This window comes from Monodelphis domestica, chromosome 8 (assembly GCF_027887165.1).
Source record: "Monodelphis domestica isolate mMonDom1 chromosome 8, mMonDom1.pri, whole genome shotgun sequence".
NCBI lineage: Eukaryota > Metazoa > Chordata > Mammalia > Didelphimorphia > Didelphidae > Monodelphis > Monodelphis domestica.
Window position 1 is genome coordinate 96,475,614 of NC_077234.1, and position 17,942 is coordinate 96,493,555.

Consider the following 17,942-nt stretch of genomic DNA (forward strand, 5'->3'; position numbering starts at 1 on the left):
ATAACTTTCCAAAGGTAAGTAAGAAGCACCCAGATTTCTTAAACCCAGCCTAGTTCTCCACTCTTCTCCCTTGCTTCTTTTCTTTCATTTGGGAAGAATTTGCAAAAATAAGTAAAGTAAAATAAAGGTTTTCTTTAAGTTACTTTTTCTTTTTTACTCTCCTCCTCCCACCCCCACCCCCAGCCCCCAGCATTGCTCTGCTTTCCTCTTTGCAATTCCATGGAGTGTTTCTCTCCAAGTCAGAACATAATTTGCTTTGTTCACCGTTTCATGTGCAACCTATCCTGTTGAAGTCATCTCTTCAGAAAATTGTGTCATTTCATTTGATTGCATGATTTCAGAGGGAGGCCTTCTGGTCATGTCTCAATTTTATTTTTAATGTTGAGTTCTTCAAAGACTGACATGTCATTGGGTGAAACCTTATCATTTATTCTGTAACCATTCCTTGCCTGAGATGGAAAGTGAATGATTTACAATTTAAAATCAGGTGCTAGACAAAGTGAAAAATGGAGGCTGTAATCACAGGTCCAGAATGGCATTTTGTATTTAAGCAATGGGCAGATTTGCCTTTTATTATTGGCAGTTCATTGCCAAGCTAACACTCCCCCCTTCCTTCCAGTGATTTCACTATTTTAGTACTGTATGTGCCTTTGTTATTACTAATGCCTCACTTAATGGGTCTCAAGATTCTGTTATTTATAGACTTTGGCTCATTCAGGCAGCAGCTGCTGGAATCCTCACAAAAGGAGAAGCATCATTGTAACCTGCTGAAGACCCAGCATCGGCTGCCAGGAAGGGTTAGGATTTGGGAAATTAGCAGCTGACTTTGTAAAGGACACCCCAAGTACATCACGCACTGGCTTTCACTTTCATCTGACAGACCTTTGGGGGTTTTTTTGTTCATTTTGTTTTTCTTGACTTTTTTTTCTTTGGTTCTGCAAAGCAGCTTGTTTTGTAGATTCTGGAGGCAAAACTTCTCTTGTTGTGTTTTTCTGATTAGCTTCAAACAGCCAAGATGTTAGGGTGAACACTAACTAGAACATCTGATTTAAGAAATAATGGTCTTCCAAATGGCAGCCTTTGGGTTGCTTCTTACTTAAAAACTAAAAATTCAGAAATATTCTCTCTTTTGGGTTATACCACTTAGTGTAATGATGTGATTGTTCTTCCACTGCTCAATAATTAAGAGCAAAACACAAGAACTCAGTGAGCCTCCTGTTCTTGGAATGTTCCACCTCTTATAATTTATATTCTGAAAGAAAGAGGAGGAGGGGGAGGGAAAGAGTTACTTGAGATACTCTGAAAGGTTAAATATACATCAGAGCTTAACTGCAACCTGGATCTTGCTGTCTCCAAAGCCAACTTTCTATCCACTATGCCATTGCTTCTGGGACATAATAAATATTGTTGAATTTGCTTGAACTGATTCAACTAATACAGAAGGCTCAACAGAAAAGATTATGGAATACTTATCAATTTCATGACTTTGGGATAACATTTTTAGATGTTTATGTCTGATTGAATTAAATTTAGCCCAGCTCATGTGTCTGCCCATGCCATTCTCAAAGCATGAGGGTTTTTTTTCCCCTTCTTTTACAAGGAGGTTTCATAGATTTCCCAATGTTAAACAATTTTGTTTCTCTTTTCTTTTTTTTATATTTCTATTATGTTTTTGTTCAGTCCTCTCTTCTCCCCATACCATAAAAGGCCTCACTGGCAAAAATATTTACATTATTTCTTTTGTATTTCCACTTCTCAGTTCATTATCTGGTGGTGAACATTCACAAATTATTCTTCAAGTATGGAATTTATAGCTACATAGAATGTTCTCTTGGTTCTACTAGTTTCATTCTTTTTTATCTGATACACAACTTTGTTTTTCAATAAATGCTTTTTAAACCTAATCCAAATCACCACTACCACAACCTAATCCCATTTCATCTTACCTGTATAGTGGAATGATTGGTAGACTTACAGCCTAAAAAGACATGATTTCAAATCTCAATACTTATTGGTTGGGTCATTACAGGTAAAAATACAGAATCATGGAAATTTTAAGGTTAAGATACTTCAGTGGCCATATAATCTATATCATACCTGAAAAAAAGAATCGTTATTCCATCATACCTTTGGGAGGTCACCCAAACTCTTCTGGGTATTCTCCAATGAAAGACAACCCATTACCTCCCCCCAGTAACCAATTATACTTTGGCCTAGCTTTTTTTTAAAGTTTGATTAAATTTTGTTTTAGTTTTCCCCTATTACATGTAACAACAGTTTCCAACATTTTTCAAAGAATATTGAATCTCAAATTCTCTCCCATCCTTCTCCCCAACCCCTCACCCATGTTGAAATGGTAAACAATCTAATACAGGTTTTACATGTGCAATCATGTAAAACATTTTCCATATTAATTATTTTTGTGGAAGGAAACTCATTTTCAAAAATTGTTAAGTGAAAAAGTTTTCTTTGGCCTGGATATATACTCTGTCAGTTCTTTTTCTCTGGAAGCAGAAGGCATTTTTTATCATTAGTTCTTTGTGACAATTTTGGATTATTGTATTACTGAGAATAGCTGTTATTCACAGTTGCTCATTGTGCAATATTCCTGCACTATGTTCAATGTTCTCCTGGTTCTGCTTATTTCACTCTGCTTCAGTTTGTGTAAGACTTTTCAGGGTTTTTTTTTTTGAGGTCCTCCTGCTTGTTATTCCTTATAGCACAACAGTATTTCATTACAGTCATGTACTATAAATTACTCAGCCTTTCCCTAATTGATGTGTATCCCCTCACATTCCAATTCTTTGCCTGCCCAAAAAGAGATGCTTGAAATAGTTTTTGTACATGTAACTTCTTCCCCTTAACTCTTTGGAATACAAGTCTAGTAATGCTGTTGATAGGTCATGTTATAGCTTGTTAAACATACATCTCAATTGTTCTCCAGAATGGTTGAATTCCAGTTCACAAGTCTCACAAGAGGACCTTAGTGCCTCAACTTTCCCATATCCCTTCCAAGTTTTGTAATTTTCCATTTCTGTCATAATAGCCAATCTGATAATGTGGGGTGGTTCCACAGAATTGTTTTAATTTGAATTTCATTAAGCAATAGGGATTTAGAGCATTTTTGCATGGCTATAGATACCTAGTTCTTTTTAAAAATTCAATTTTATTTTATTTTCCATTTCAAATTCTCTTTCTATTTCCTTCACCCATCTATTGAGAAGGTAAGAAAAATGAAGCCAATCATAAATACATATGGTTATCTAAAACAAATTCTCACATTAACTTTGATAAGGAGGGAAGGAAAGAATGGAGGAAGGAAGGAAGGAAGGAAGGAAGGAAGGAAGGAAGGAAGGAAGGAAGGAACGAAGGAACGAAGGAACGAAAGAAGGAAGGAAAGAAGGGAGGAAGGGAGGGAGGGAGGGAAGGAGGGAAGGAGGGAGGAAATAAGGAAGGAAGGAAGGAAGGAAGAAAGGAAGGAAAGGAAAGGAAAAATATGCTTTGATCTGTGTTTTGAGTTCATCTCTTCTATATGGAAATGGAAAGCATGTTTTATCATGAGTCCTTTGGAACTATAGTTAGTCATTGTATTGATTCAACTTCTTAGGAATGATGTTTTTAATTATATAAATTATTCTCTTGGTTCAGTTCATTTCACTTTATGTCTGTTCATGCAAATCTTCCTCCATCTTTCTTACAATAATATTCCATCACATTTCATATACCACGACTCATTCTAATTCTTTGCTGCCACAAGAAGGAATGCTATTAATTTACTTTTGTATATATGCGTCCTTTCCTTTAGCTGTTCTTTGATCTCGTCAGGATATCCTTGTAGCAGGATATCCAAGTCAAAGGTATGCCCAGTTTAATAGCTAGTTCTAATTGTTAAGAAGTTATTCTTGACATCAAGGCTTAATGTTCTCCTCTGTGACTTCTACCCAGTTCTCCTAGCTCTGTCTTCTAAGTTCAAATTCTATTTAAAAGAATTCTATCTAAATAGAATAAGCTTTTATTTTATTATGTTGCATATTATTCAAATAATTCATTTCAAGTCTAATCCCTTTTTCATGTAATAATTCTCCAAATATTTGAAGGCAACTGAATCTTCTACTCTCGATTTGAAAGTTCTACTTACTGAGTGTCAGTTTCCTAAACTGTAAAGTACATATTAGACTTGTAATACTACTAGGGGCAAGAGACTCAAATAAAATTATGTACATAAAGTGCTTTGTGAACTTTAAAGTGATACATAAATCTGTCATTAATATCACTACTATCTATAATGAATACTGATATATAGAATATTTAAGATTATATCTTTAATACATAGAATAAAACTGTTAATTTACTCCAGGACTAATTAGATGTGGACATTTTGTCCTGCTTTAGAATTACAAATTTAGAATTTACAAATTATTCTTGTTACTTGAATATTCCATGGCTCTTCTGTATCTTAAAATTACCCATCATTTCCTCTCCAAAAATATTTTTTTACTTTGTTTCCCCACCTTTAAAATGGTTGGATATTGTAGAGTAGTTTTAGGACTGTACCATCACAAATATATAGGTCCTATAGAAGACTCAATTCTGTGATGAAACATATTTTTATATTTTGAAGACATAATGTTCTTTTTCCTTGCAGACTAAAGTGAGATATTTTCTCAGGGACTAAAAAGAAGAACTCTGACTGAATCTAGGATTGTTTTGACTATAAATATGCACCATTTGTGGGTGGAAATGAATAGTTTCTGAAAAACATAAAAGGATTCCTGGATGTTGAAATAGAAAACATGTTTATATACCAGACCTGGTGTCATATTGGAGGGAAGCAATTGAAGCCCCATTTGGCCTGGACTCTTTATGAGGGATGGGTAACCTGCTTTGCGCACTAAAGTTATTCATCCATGAAAGCAAGCATGTGCCTAGGGCTCAAAGGACATCAGGCAATGTTCCAAAGAAAATTAGGCAGGAGGCCTAAAAATAAATTGAATATGTCCTACCTCTCCTTTCAGCTTACTTTGTCTTTGGTTTTTACAGGAATCTTATATGGGTGGTGCAACTGTAGGTGCGACCAATACTGGTCCAGTTGGGTTCTAGGGAGCAATGGCAAGGGTTAGGAGGAGTTTGCATTGGTAAGTATGAGAAAGGCCAGTGCAGACTGTACAGGTCAAGTGGAATTGTTGGAGCCTGGATGGATTTCAAAAGCTATTTGCAAGGCTGGTCTAATCCTGTTTAAAATTAAATATAAATCCCCTTGTTAAAGTGATTATGACATTGAATGCGAAATTCTGTCCTGGAAAGCATCTTAAAAAGAAACGTATTGCAAAAGAAATAATTTGACCTTTAGTAGAACTATTTTTCCATTATTTCTAGTCTTTAATAGCCATGATTAGTTTATGGTGATAATCTATGTAGATAGTTCTTCCATTATACAGAGCCCCATATGTGTATGCTTTCCCATCCCCTGTAGTTGTAGTCCATGTCATCCTATAAATCTTTTCTGGAGGAATCATCCAAGGGTGTTGGAGGCCTTCTTTAGAGTCTTTTAATATTTCATGACTATTGTGGCAACATTATCTACATTATCCCCATCTATCTATGTTATCTACACTATTGTCTATTCGTGAGATGACTTTTGCCAGGTACACATGTACTCAGTACTGCCTTTTACTCCTTTTTTTTTTGTGGGGGGCCATTGTTTCTCATTGGTTACATCTATCTCATAGTGTCTCTGAGAGAATATTTGTGATTTAAAACATGACATTTTGTGGCAGCCGGTATATTGGGGTCATTAAAATTACTGTGTGGGTTCTCAAAGGCATTTCAGACTGCTCTCCTCTTCCTTTTCCCTTGTGGACCTTAGCTCATTTGTCCAGCTACAGCATCTGTGCAAGATATGAGCACTGATGGGCAAATCCATTAAGCTGCCAACTTTGCTTCATAATCTGGGTTATAGGCATTCTTTATCCACTGGGTTTTTCTTGTTAACCTAATCTTTTTGAATAATCTTTGATCTCATTGGCAAGGATTGCAGGCTTGAAATAATCAGCGAAATGTCATTTCCTAACAGAAATTCTTCACCTTTTTTATATTATGTTATGTTATAAACCACCTTCTGCAGTTTGATGAAGCTTCTTTACTCCTCAGAATATTGTTTTTAAAGCATAAAATGTAATACCTAATTTCATTAAAAAATTTAATATTGTTATCATATGCATATATATATATATATGTATATGTGTGTGTTTTAAATTCATAGACTCCAGGTATAAAAATACTGCTTAAAGGGAGCATCTTAAGAACCTTACCATTTATAAGGAATGTTCCTTTTCACTATTCTTTGCATAAAATACCCACCATGATTTATGAGAAAGAACACTATCTACCTTCAGAGGAAAAACTGTGGGAGTAGAAACACTGAATAAAAACAACTTCTTGATCACATGGATCGAGGGGATATGATTGGGGATGTAGACGCTTAAGTGAACATCCTAGTGTAAACACCAACATGGAAATAGGTTCTGATCAAGGACACATGTAAAGCTCAGTGGAATTGCATGTGGGCTGCAGGAAGGGGTAGGGAAAGGGGAGGGAGAGAAAGAATATGATTCTTGTAACCAAGGAATAATGTTATAAATTGACTAAATAAAATAAAAATAAAATACCCACCCTAATGTTGTTGCACACTCTTGGAAAACTATATATCTTCTTGCTTTATGTCTTGGTGGTTATTGTGACTGAGAGGATCGTTGAACGGTTACCTATTTGATCAGATATATCAAGAAACCATGAATGATTTTGACATAGGCAGAGGAAACACTTTATTGGAGCTGCTTCTTCAAGGCTGTGCTTTTTGCCATGTTGAATGCTTTAAAAACCAAACAAAACAATCAACAAAAAACAAATGTAGCCACATCTTGTATTCTCTGTGTCTCCTGGCAGCTCTCCAGGGTTGCTACTAGTAAGATGACAAGGATTAAGAATCTTACTTACAAGTGTGAAAAGCAGAGCAGATTCTGTAGTGACCTGCAAAGAGTGTGTGATGTGCGTAAATTGCCATAGCCAAGTTACTGCCATTTATGTTCAAACTGGAGGTTGGGCTTTCTCCTAGAAGAACCAGGAAAGGACCTTGAGAAGTGCCTCTATACTGACCAGGTTATCAAGGAGAACTAAGTGTTCCTTTAATAAAACTGAAGAATGGCTTCAATGGGAGAAGGAAAAGGAAAACGGGTCTATTGAAGCACCAACCAATCCTGGCATCTCAGCAGGTCGAAGGGGACAAGAATATCACACGGAGGAGAAAGAGGAAGAAAAAGTACTGTTGAAAGCTGAGAGCTAAGGATAAATTTGAGTCTCCTCTTGAAGAGGGAAGTTCTATAATCTCAAGGGGAATGCTTGGTCTCCAAGGAATGACTATGTCACATCCCCAGTTATGCTGTCAGGGAGATCCCATCAAGAAAGGGTCAGATGAGTAGTGGCTGTTACAGACTCTGTGCTGATGGGGATTCTGAGGGAACCTTTGGTAGCCCTGCTAACAACACCACTAGAGAGATTTGCTGCCTGTGTATTCAGACTGTGACAGACTACCTCCTAACACCTCTTAGACCTTAAAAATACTGGCCCCTTCTAATGAATCCCATAGTTACGAATGAAAATATGCTACAAGGAACCGAGGAAGCATTCCTAAAGATCATTAAGTCTTTTTAAAAAAGACATTTTATGTTGCCAATTAAATGTAATGACAATTTTCCACATAAGTTTTCCAAAGTTATATGTTCCAAATTGTCTCCCTCCCTTCCCTCCTCCATCCTGGAGCTGGCAAGCAATTCAATCTGGATTAAACATGTAAGATGATAAAGTCTTAGGCAAGAAACTGAAGACCCCGGGAACATAGGTGGTATTTTCAGCATTGTTACTCTTAGAAGGCAAGGGCTTTGGAAGGAAGGTAGATTTGAGAAAAGAGGAGCTGTCTGAGAAAATGATGTCTGAAAACAGGGTTTTAGATTTCTGTCCTCAGGCTTAAAATACAGCAATAATAGGTTCCTGGCCCCATTGTTCACATCTGATGAAAAAGAAAAACGCTACTATATACCTATAATTCTGCAGATCACATCTAAAGACATTAAGACCAGAAAGGAGGGAGAAAACCTCATAATCAAAAGAAAAAGGGGAGGTAAAATGATGGATAGTAACACGTTGAATGTTAGGAAGTTATTCTAATGTGAAAAATTCCAGAACTAGATTGTAAGCATTGTGGAGAACATTTGAGTGAAAAATTAATGGAGACAGAAACAATAATGATATTATCACAAAAATATACTACAGGCCACCTGGTCAATAATATGATAGTAAATCTTGTAAAGTAAATCACAAGCCAGGCAGTGAGCTGCAGTATCTAAGTAAAAGTTAACTTTAATTATCTGGACATCTACTTAAGCAATTTTCCTTGTCCTCCTCTCTCCTCCTTCTCCTTCTCCCTCTTCTATTTTTATTTTTTCCTTCTTCCTCCTCCACCTTTCCTGCCTCTTTCCCCTCCTTCTCCTTTGTCTTTCTCCTCCTCTCTCTCATTCTCACTTATACAATTAGAGCATCTAATAATTTCTTGATTTGCCTTCATGATAATTCCATCTTTCAAAAGGTTGAGGAGCAAACAAGAATATCTTCTTTTCAATTATCAACAAAAACCTCTACTTGCTAAAGTAGAAATAAAAACTAAAACAGGCTTAGGTTTCAACAAGAGACAGTGTCCAGGACTATGGAGATGATTTTCAACTTGTTTGTTGCCTATATGATATCTGGATTATTATGCTGAGTTTAGGTTCCACCTTTTAGAATTGACACTAAGAAATTGAAGAATGGCAAGAGGAGGTGAAGGATTATGTGAACATCCTTCAGTTCTTCCATATTTCAGATATGGCAGTCTGCTAAAAGAACTGACAATGCTTAGCTCAGATAACAGGATGAGACAAGATAGCTTTCTAAGTATTGGAAAAACTGTCAAGAAATGGAAGGATTAGACTTGTCTTGCTTGGCTCCAGTTGGAATTTGCAAAAGGTCATATACAGGCTTGATGCAAAGTAAATCTTCCTAGAAGTTGGAGCTAAAGCTAAGGAGGATGTTCCCTCATTGGAAGTCTCCAAGGCAATAGATTATATTGCATCTTTCAGTAGAACAAAAGCTCCTTAAGGGTAAGAGCTGTCTCATTTATGTGTTTTTATCCCTAGTATCCTGCATAGTACCAAGCACATAAAAAGTCCTTAATAAATGTCTGTGGATTGATAGATTGACTGAAATAGTCACAGAAATTGTTGTCTTGATGTGTTTTATAGTACTTGGCTCCTGTGATCCCTTCTAACTCTGAGATTTTCTAATTTTCTGATTCCATGATTGTATGACAATAGAGATAATGATTTCAAAAGACTGTCTTTCTACTTCTCTTCTTTTCAACAAGGGTGTCCTTGATACATATGTATATAGGCCATTCTCATAAAGAATTTGTAGAGACAAGGCATTACTGATTTCTTTTCAACTGCCCTTTCTATATAATAAAATTTTCTTCTCTCCTAGAATCTTTTCCTTCTATGGGATATCTTGAAAATCAATTTCACGGCACATTTTTTTTTTATCAAGGACTAGCTTTCATACAATTTCCTTCCTAATTTTATCTTATGTACTCAGTGTCACTCAGCCACTAAAATGGTAGAGACAAAATTTAAACCCTAGTCTTCTTTCTGATTGCAAATTGAGTATTACTTCTAGAATACCATTAGCCTACTTGTTGTTCATTATACACAACACCCTATCTCCAGACTCTCTCCTTTTCCGTTGCCTGTTTCCCATCCCCTCCATCTCCTAGCTTCTCTGGATTCCATTAAGACTCTGCTCAAACCCCCCTTGTGCCTTTCCTGTAAGACTTCTTTTTACCCTGTTAGTATACACTATTTGCATGGAGTCTCCCCCTCTTTAGAATGTGAGCTTTTTGAAGGCAAGAACTGTCTTTCTTTATTTCCCCAGCACTTTTCCCAAAGGCTACCATTTGGAAATGCTTGTTGAATGACTGAAAAGTTGTTGTTCATTCTTTGTTCTCAAAGAGGATGAATAACATCACAAAATACTGGCTTGACTTGCTTGTGAATTGGATTTAAAGTGAAGCAAAGTTGCACAAAATGGTCAACTTTACTCTTTCTTCCAGAATCATCAAAGTCCCGTGGCAAGACAAAATTTTAGGACAACTGGTGATGGCCTGGGATGCATTTGATAACTTTGGCATCTTCTATGTCTGACAAAGCTCTTAAGATCTCCACAGCACTGACTTCAGCCCCTTTAATGGCCCTTGGAACAAACTATCCTCATCCACTCCTTGTAGTGGTATAAATTTCACAGCCTTAGGAATAGATATCCCCCAAATTCAGTGTTGGGTTGACTTAAGAGTGATTGTGATTGGTTGTGCTTGTCACCAAATACTTTTCCAAAAGTTGCCATTTTAAAAAGTCAATGATTTCTCATGATAGGTCAGGATGGAGCTGTTTTGTCTTCTTATCATACCTTTTTCTATATTGGTTTTGATTTTTTCTGTAACTAGTTAATTTGATCACATGTAGTTATTTCTTGTGTATGAAAATACATTTATTTTAATTTCTTTAGTCATGTTTGGTACTTTCCATATCTAGTCCCCAAATGATGTTTTTTTCATAGTTAAAGGGTTTTTTAAATAAAATCTTAATATTCACATGTGGCTGCTGAGCAATAGATAATACTTTTCATCTTTTGATTTATTATTGTCAGTACTTCCACTGAAGGATACTGTAATTTGTAGTCTACTTTTTATAAAATCATCAAGAATTTCTTTAAAGTTTTGATGATTCACAAAGTAGGTAACCACAGGGAAAACTTTTTTTTTAATGACTTTGTAAGGGGAGGAAAAAGTCAGTGAACATTTCATAAGAGGCTAAGGTATCAGTTTGCTACATAGGGCGCTTGTATGCATGCAGTTAGTTGTGGAAACATGTGGTCTTTAGTATTGCAGAATTAATTACATAATTACCCACCACTACAGAGGGATCCCAGGGTACCTTAATGGCAAAGCTACACTCCAAAATGAAATAGTAATAATAATCAGCATTAACTATGTTCAGAAGACTTTGTAAACTTTAATTTAACCTTCCCACATCTCAACGATGTAAGTAAATATTCCTAGGAATATTAATCTCATTTTTAGTTATGAAACAAGAAAATTGAGATGTTCATAATTCTTATTTATTGTTAATAAATTAATAATATAATCATTAATACTGATTATTACTGAGAAAGATCATTTTATATAGTCCTGGTCTAGAAATTTTTTGACGCAGGGCAAATAATTTGTACTCTCTTCATCCTCAGATTTCCCATCTATAAAATCAAGATAAAAATAACACTTCACAAAGTTGTTAGTGAAGATCAAATTTCATATTCCCACATGTACATACATGTATATACATGCATATATATATAAATATAGATACATATCGATCTGTTTTTATATGTATGTACATATATAAAGTGGTTTGTAAACTGCATAGTGGTATATAAACATTAGCCATTTTAAGTAATACAATGGTAATGAAATAGTTAATCTGTCAGAAGGGAATGATGCCCTGGGGAGAGAATGTTTCACTAATTATTAATATCATTAATATAGAACCTCTCTTCCAAGGCTAATAATTCCCAAACTTTATAGTCCTTTTGATTTGATTTTCTCAATTTGGTACAATAGACTGAACTTTTAGTGGTGGGAACTTAGATCCAAATCAAACCCCTGCTACTTATTTCCTTCATGAGCTTGGGACATGCCCTTCCAGAGTGTCACCTTCAGTAATGGGGAGGCAGGGCAAGGTAGCCTCAGTCTTCCTTTATAGCTCTATATCTATAAGCCAATGAATCTATCCCACTCCCCAAAAAGCTATATGGTGTGCACTCCCATTTAATTACTGGCAGTATTCAGAATTTTTAAAATAGAATTACCTGACATCCCTTTATATGACTGATGATACCCCAAATTTTCACAAAACTGTTTTTAAAAAACATCCCAAGTTATGGAGGTTGTATGGGAGATTATTGTGGAAGTTCCCCAGGCCACTTAACTGGGAGAACTTAAGGGAAAGAATAGCTAGGTGATTGGTCCAAGGTTATTGAATGAAGCAATAGAAGGGACCTCTATGATAGTCAGGGAGAACAGCTGAATTAGTCCAGAAATATACCATTAAGTGGAAAATCCTAGATTTCCTGCATTTCAAGGGGTCCTCTCATCTAGGAGGCTTCAGCCCCAATCCATTTTGTCAAGTTGCTCTGTACCTAGAAATGCCAACCACAATTAGCATTGCACTTTGCACGGTGGAAAGCTAACACTTTTCTCAAAGCACCATGTGAGAGTGGCAGGTGTAGGACAAGAACTGGTTGGCTTGTCCTTGACTCCTAAACTCGACAAACGCAATCAGGTAAGATCCAATCTCCAAGGCTACAAATCCTTTTGAGGCTTCACAATTGAAGATTTGTTGGACAGAGGGAAAAGGTGATGTATGCACACTTGGGTGCAAATGTAGCTCGCCTCCTGGACTGGGAAGCTGGCCAATTCACTCCTATTTTGAGAAATAAGGAAGATAAATAGCCACTTTGAGATGATCAAATGAAAGGTCTCCCAAATCAGGGATATTTGGGCATTTTAAATGAACAAATTTCAATCTGTTTAGCTCTGCATAGACCACAAAAGTTTAAGCAAGAATAAACTGAGGAGGCTTTGTAGGGTCAGAACACAGATTTTGGTGGCATCATGGATAGCCGAAGGGTAGAATTTGGGGTATACCATTTTTTCCTCTGCAATTCAATTTGTTTTATGTGGTGGGAGGCTCTTTGTCTGATGGCAGTTATCGCCTGTGTTAATTGATATACTATCTATGTGAGTTCTAGATTCATATGGGTAACAGTTTAATTGTCTGGTGTAAAATCTGTATGCTGAGTACAATTGCTACCACAGTGATCAGCATTCATTGTCGTATGGGTAAGGACAGTTTATTTTCTTGGCAGCCTGTTTGAGGAAACTCTAAATGTCTCTCATTTCCTACTAATGGTGACAGTACAGCTTGCAACTTCATCAAGACAATGGGAATGGTTTGGGGATTGTTCTGGGTTCACCTGTGATCGCTTAGGACTTCTGCTCAAACAGGTTTCTACTTTTTGCCATCGAGTTCCTGCCAGCTGGGCAGGGTGTAGTCATGCCATAAACAGATACACCAGTCAGCAAAGAGGCACACCAAGAAGGTCAGCTTATACTTAGGCAGACCATATAATATCAAATTCTAAGGAATACATTGATATTAATTAGTGACAAATACACACTTTTGGAGATAAAATGTTTCCTAATATCAGCAAATATTTTTACTGATAGGTAAATATTTTCACTCATTGGTTGGCTTAAACCAACTTGCTATGCCATATGTTTCACTCTGTTAAAATGACATAATTTTTCTTCTAGTTTTGAACTTTAAAAATCTATCTATATATATTTTTTCAAGTACAAAGAATGTTCAGACTAAGTCATATTATGTCTAGGCTACAATTATATTCCAGTAAATATTGAAAAATAACAATATATACAGGGGCTACTAGGTAGCTCACTGGATTGAAAACTAGGTCTAGAAATCAGAGGTCCTGTGTTCAGATCTTACCTCAGATACTTCCTAGCTATGTGACCCTGGGCAAGTCACTTAACTTCAATTACCTTACCCTTTCTGATCTTCTGCTTTGGAACCAATACTGAGTATTGCTTCTACGATGAAAAGTAAATGTTTAAAAAAAAAGGACATATCTCTAGCTCCCAGCTAGACCCAAGATCTTTCAGGAAGGAACGTTATCATCTTTTATTCAAGATCTGCCATTATTAATTATTGCATTTCATTCATTTTCTGGGTTCAGCTTTAATATCTATAAATGTTGTTTTTACATAAATTACTTGTTCAGTAGGTACTATAGAGATTATTATATTCATTTTATGGATTAAGAAAATGAGTTTGGATGGAACTTGGTTACCCAGGGAATAAGTTTCAGAGATGCATTTTGGATCTAGCTCTTTCTGACTACAAGTTCAGCTCCTATTCTGTACTCCATGATGCCTTTTTTTACACTCCTCTCAACTCCTTTTATCTTTAAACACATTTTGTAGGCAACTATCTTCCAAACTTACGGGGTGAATTAAGTTCTTAACATGAAAGCTAAATTCTTAGTCAGCCCACTCCATTGATGTGTGTGTGTGTGTGTGTGTGTGTGTGTGTGTGTATACACAGAGAAGGCTTCAGAGGAGTTGGACCTAAGACCCCATTTGTGAAGACATGAGAGCTGGAGGCAGGGCATCTGACATCTTCACAAATGGCACTCTTCATTAATCTGTCACAGAACATAGATGGGCTAGTCCTTAGTTAAGGGGACTTTACTGGACTCCTACTAGTTCTATCTTGCCTGGAAGTGGGTTTCTTTTCATTTGGCTGTTTGTTTTGAAAAGACAGTGGTTATTCCCTTGAAGGAGACTGGATTTAGTTTCTTATCAGTCTTTTCATCCCCTCTTTGTAGAGCCTGATGATCTCCTTGTGGACCCTGCACATACTAACCAAAGGGCTCCTGCACCTCCAGGTGTTTATAATGCAATAGTAGAGGAGCGTGGAGTTGAAAGTGTCAAAGAGCGGCCCAAGGAACTCACCCAAATGATGGCTGCAGGTAAATACTGGTGACTACCAGAACACCTTAGCAACACCATCATAGGGCTCTCATTGGGAATGTTTACCTAGCCATGAAAATAAACAAAGACCCACATTCCCTGGGGTCTAAAGGAAATCAGGGGGTGGGACTATCATAAAGACTAGATTTAGGATTAAATCAAATTAAGCATTCATAGCTTCCCTTCTTTTTATTCCACTCCCTCTTTTAAATCAGTGGTGGTTCTGGTCTTTGGGGGAAAGAGAATGTGGTCATGGAAGCCTTGCTTGTGGACAAGTTCAAATTATATATGCTCTAAATCAGTGGATTCCAGAGTAGAAGCTGGAATCCCTGAGGAACCAATGAAGAACCCCAAGAGAGTTGGGATGGGAGCCCAGAGGGTATGAGATCAAACAATTGGCACAATGAAAGATGGATTGAACTCCCCCTTGCAATGCCCAATCTTCTAACTTGTCTCCAATTTTACCATATCTCTCCTCCAGTCTTATACTGAATTAGTTCACCTTTACCTATTGTTGCACCAACACTCAACCATTCTCCATTGGAGAATGGTGTTGGACGCTCAGGGGAGTTAAAACCCAAGTCATACAGGGCACCCACAGCAGGAGCTGTTCAAGAGCCATTGGAAAAATTCCACTTCCTCCTCAACCCTGATAGGACTGCAAAATGATTTTGGAGACCCCTGCTGTATATATAGATATTTCATTTCTTTTAAAGTAGTGAAATGAGGAGTTTGAAGAAGAGGATCCTTGATATTTTAAAAGGGGGTGCATTGGGAACAATTCAAATGAAATATTCTGATCAGCATTTTAGTGTTGAAAACTATTTGTGAAATACTTAGTCACTGAGAATCACCCGTTCCAAAAATACATGTCTGAAAACCAGTGTCTTTATTTTTAGTCTAGTAATTGAGTTAATCTCTTTGAAAAAGAAAGAAAAGATCCCTGCTTTGCTTATCATAATAACTTACATGCTTTTTCTTACCTGATCCTCCTAGTAATATTCTGATGCTACAAAGTATACACAGAATAGGCATTATTTTATAGATGAGGACAATGAGGTGCATAAAGGGGGAGTGGTTCTCCCAAGATGGCAGATCTTGGCAAGAAAATCTGGATTTTCTGACTTTCAGATCTGCTATTTTTTTTTTTGCTCCAACAAGGCTGCTTCCTTGTAACTTAACTAATGTTGTTTCACCAGGAGAAGGAAGTGCTTTTCTCTCCTCTTTTCCAGGGGTGCCTCAGTAATAGCTCGTTGTGTATAATATAAACTACATGTCATTAAGTTCCTTCTCAGAACTCATTCAGAAACTCTTTATGTTTATGTCTGGGGAAAGTGTTGCTGTAGATTACAGTGCTTTATTTTTTGGTGGTATGGGGATGTGGTAAATGAAGCCTCACGTCTCTGGAAACATAATTTCCTTTAAAACAAACATTCTTGCCTGTTGACTCCAACTTATAATTTGTTTGTTGTTGTTATTGTTTTTTTTTCCTTTGCAGCAGCTGATGGTTTGGGGAGTATAGCAATAGATACAACACAGCTGAACATGTCCGTCACCGATCCAACAGCCTGGGCAACCGCCATGAATAACTTGGGGATGGTACCAGTGGGCCTGGCAGGGCAGCAGCTTGTGTCAGGTAAGCTTTCTATAAGTCCCTGGGGTGGGAGTTGGGGGTACAGAATCCTAAAGATAGCCTCTATCATCTCCTGTGACATCACTGATGTTTGGAGGTGATGATGGGGACTGCCAAGGCTGGCGAATATGGCTGGGGGCGGGGGGGAAAGTACCCAATTCCTGCTTACTGGTCTGATCTGCAGAGCCCTCACAATATTAAGGCTATCTTTTGGTTTATGACTTTGTTGTATCGCCCTGCCTCTTCCTGAGAATGTGTGTCCCATTACTGTACCTGTCCCAATCAATGTAGTTATGACAGCCCCCTCCCCAACCCACCTCCACACCTCATGGCCATATCACATCCTTGTCAGTCTTCTCCTGAGAATCGGCATTTGGCTATACTTATGGGTTATTCTGTGAAGTCAAGAATATTGGAACAAAGAAATTATAGGAAATTTCTCCAGTTAGGAAGAATTTAGCATTGTGGAAATGGAAGCTGGACTGATTTTCAGTACTGTTTAAGGCAGAATCTAGTAGACTCTAGCCATTGTATGACTTGGATGACTGTAGCCATTCATTCTCATTGACCCAGAAAATGCTCTACTGTTGGATCTGAAGAAGGAAGACTTCTGCACTGGTAAAGGAGATTCCTGCCAGGATCTCTCTTAACTGATATAGACCTTATTTTTTTAAAAAATATTAATTAATTCAGTATTTACTGAGTAATTGTTATGCCCAAGACTGTCCTTTTTTTTTTGTCATGGGAGCTACAAGGGCAAAGTAGTTTATTATGCCTTCAAAGATTTTACATATTGTTAGGTCAACAAAACTAATGCATAGAAAATGCACCATTAAATTAAATAGTAAATAGTTCCTATTTAAATGTATCTGAAAGTCATATGGATATTCCCTCCCTCCAGTGGCACAGATTGCTACCTATCCATGCCCTCTCATTCTCCATCCATGCTAACCCAGAAATCATCCATAGAAGAACTACTCAATATGGCAGAGGTCTTTCTCTAGTTCTTTTCATATTGTGTGAGGACAACAATTACAAGGGAAGATACATGTCCTGGGCATGTGTTGTGTGCTGATAGGAGGTCAGTGTCCTGTTATTAGAGGAGTTATCAAATTCTCAACTAGCAGGTCCTCTTTCTCTGAGCTAGGGGTGGAACCTGGGTGGTCTTAAGAAAGAGATAAAGGATGCCAGAAAAATTTCATTTACTTTTTGCTATCGTTGGCCCTTAGAAAGAGTGCTCTAATAGCCTGAGTATCTAAAATGGGTATTTTTCCTTTTTATGTTGATGCTGGAATTAATGTTCAAAGAAGAAATGAAATTATATGAGAAAAGAGATGAGAGAAAGATCTTAAAGAGAAAAAAATAAAGAAGGAAAACAGAAAGTCTATTCATTGTAGCACTTCATAATCTGTACAAAAGATGGTACTTACTTAATGGCACTACCAAAAAAAATACAATTTGTCAGATTTGTTAGAATGACCTAAAGATATAATGTGTGTGTATGTATATGTGTACGCTCAGTATTTGCGCATACTACCAATGTACCAATAAAGCAGAGAT

The 17,942-nt window shown here is 36.9% G+C and overlaps 1 protein-coding gene across 7 annotated transcripts in view; it reads left to right on the forward strand.

Annotated features, from left to right (window-relative positions):
• Nucleotides 1-17,942, forward strand: part of ENOX1 (ecto-NOX disulfide-thiol exchanger 1) — a 577,820-nt gene that overhangs the window by 296,391 nt on the left and 263,487 nt on the right. For 6 of the 7 annotated variants that reach the window (XM_056807990.1, XM_056807986.1, XM_056807992.1 and 3 more), the window contains 2 exons: nucleotides 14,605-14,748; nucleotides 16,248-16,385. In XM_056807990.1, the coding sequence (XP_056663968.1) occupies nucleotides 14,736-14,748; nucleotides 16,248-16,385 (151 nt within the window). In that variant the 5' untranslated portion in view covers nucleotides 14,605-14,735. The remainder of the gene's footprint in view (nucleotides 1-14,604; nucleotides 14,749-16,247; nucleotides 16,386-17,942) is intronic. The other variant, XM_056807991.1, reaches the window with a different exon arrangement.